We start from the raw sequence: 1,612 nt of genomic DNA on the forward strand, positions 1-1,612 counted from the left end.
TGACGACTGTAAGCGGGTGTCCAGCTCGGCAGCAATAAATGAGGAAACACCTGCATCTCGGAGCTCACGAAACATCTGAAGCTCATGCTCTAGGCAATCAAGGTCATCAACTATAGCCTGTGCCAAATCTGGATGTCCCGCTTCCCTTATCAAATTGACTTTAGAATCAAGGAAAGGCTTGAATTGGCGAAGAGAAAGTCCACCATGGAAAAGCTTGCCAATCATAGAATTCATGAAAGAGAAGAAGGAGCGGACTTCTATGCAGATGACAATCTTCTCAGGGTCATCATCAGATAACAACTCCCTCGCCAGAATATGAAGACGAGAAGAAGGCCCTGCACGATAAAAAAAAAGATAAAACCGTCAGAAAAAGACCTTGAAGAGTAAATAAATAGTATTCATACCCTCTTGAGTCACTGGGGGTGGTGGAGGTGTAACGGCTGGGGGTGTATCAACTGGTGTAGTTGGTCCCATAGCCGGCTCAACAGGGTCATTCTCAACAAAAACTCCTGTTAAATACAAGTCAGAATTCTCAGAGGCATCACATTATAGCTGCATTAGTCAAAATTGGCTAGTCCTATAATTAATTTGGGAGGAGGCATATACCTTCGAAAGAATCATCCTCAAGATTCTTATCGAACGTAGGCTCGGAAAATATATCTCCGGGTAACTGGCCATCAAATTGAGGAGAGCTATACATGAAGTGGAGTGTAGGAGTCTCCGCAATCAAGCCTTCCTCGTCAAAATCATCAATAGAGAAATCTGACGTAAAAGAATATAAGTACCAAAGAAGAATAAAGAGACTACAACCAACAAAAATGAGTTACCCCTTATGGATGCGTTAGCCTCTTTATTCCCAAAATCCACGTATGCCTCCTGCAAGTTATCTGAAGAAGCAAGATGTACAGAGATGATTAGAGGATGCACAAATTCTTTTGTATACCATCTAAAAGATACATTGTCAATAGTAGATGTACCTGGATCTGCGGAATCAGGTCCTACATTGCTATCCTCCCTAATGTCGGCAACCCCTGTAGGCCTTTTTAACTGGGGCAGCGGGTCAGGCTCACCAGGAGACACAGGAACGGAATCGGGACTCATTTCGCTCTCTCCACGCTCTCCTATATAGAGATGGAAAAGCATGAGTCAATGTTCCGAATAACCAAGAAGGTGGTTTACAGAGTAGATGTTACCTCCGTCACTAGCAGGATCATCACCAGCCAAGTCCATATCAAATGCTCGGGAAGCTGCACGCGGCTTGCGGGCTAATCTCTTCCGCCTAGCAGCAGGAACAATAATCGAAGGTCTCGCCTGGGGAGGGGGACGGAACTCTTCATCCTGGTCAACTGTGGTCCCTGAAACATCAAACCATAGTCAGTTTCAATATTTCTGGAAGATGGAAGGAAAAGATGAATAGCAAACCTCGCTCGAAAAAGTCTTCATAATCTTCAGGATCTCCCCCTGAAGCCTCGTCTGCGGAATGAAAGGTCTTCTTTCCCTCTTCATCAATCCGACGAGTCTTGTTCCGTGTCCTCTGTGATCGAGCGTTTCCCAAATCCTACGGGAATCAACCTGAGAAGCTTCCTCGGCCTCTAACTCTGCAATCGGCTTC

At 45.2% G+C, this 1,612-nt stretch overlaps 1 protein-coding gene across 1 annotated transcript; it reads right to left on the reverse strand.

The window, feature by feature from the left end:
* Window positions 340-1,230, reverse strand: LOC109823328. Its single transcript, XM_020389609.1, has 5 exons — window positions 1,194-1,230; window positions 978-1,121; window positions 828-887; window positions 607-762; window positions 340-509 (listed from the first exon to the last, which is right to left on the reverse strand). Exons 1-5 carry the CDS (start codon window positions 1,228-1,230, stop codon window positions 364-366), a joined length of 543 nt encoding a protein of 180 aa, XP_020245198.1. The 3' UTR covers window positions 340-363.

The sequence above is a fragment of the Asparagus officinalis genome, chromosome 9, assembly GCF_001876935.1.
Source record: "Asparagus officinalis chromosome 9, Aspof.V1, whole genome shotgun sequence".
In the NCBI taxonomy this organism is placed as follows: Eukaryota; Viridiplantae; Streptophyta; class Magnoliopsida; order Asparagales; family Asparagaceae; genus Asparagus; species Asparagus officinalis.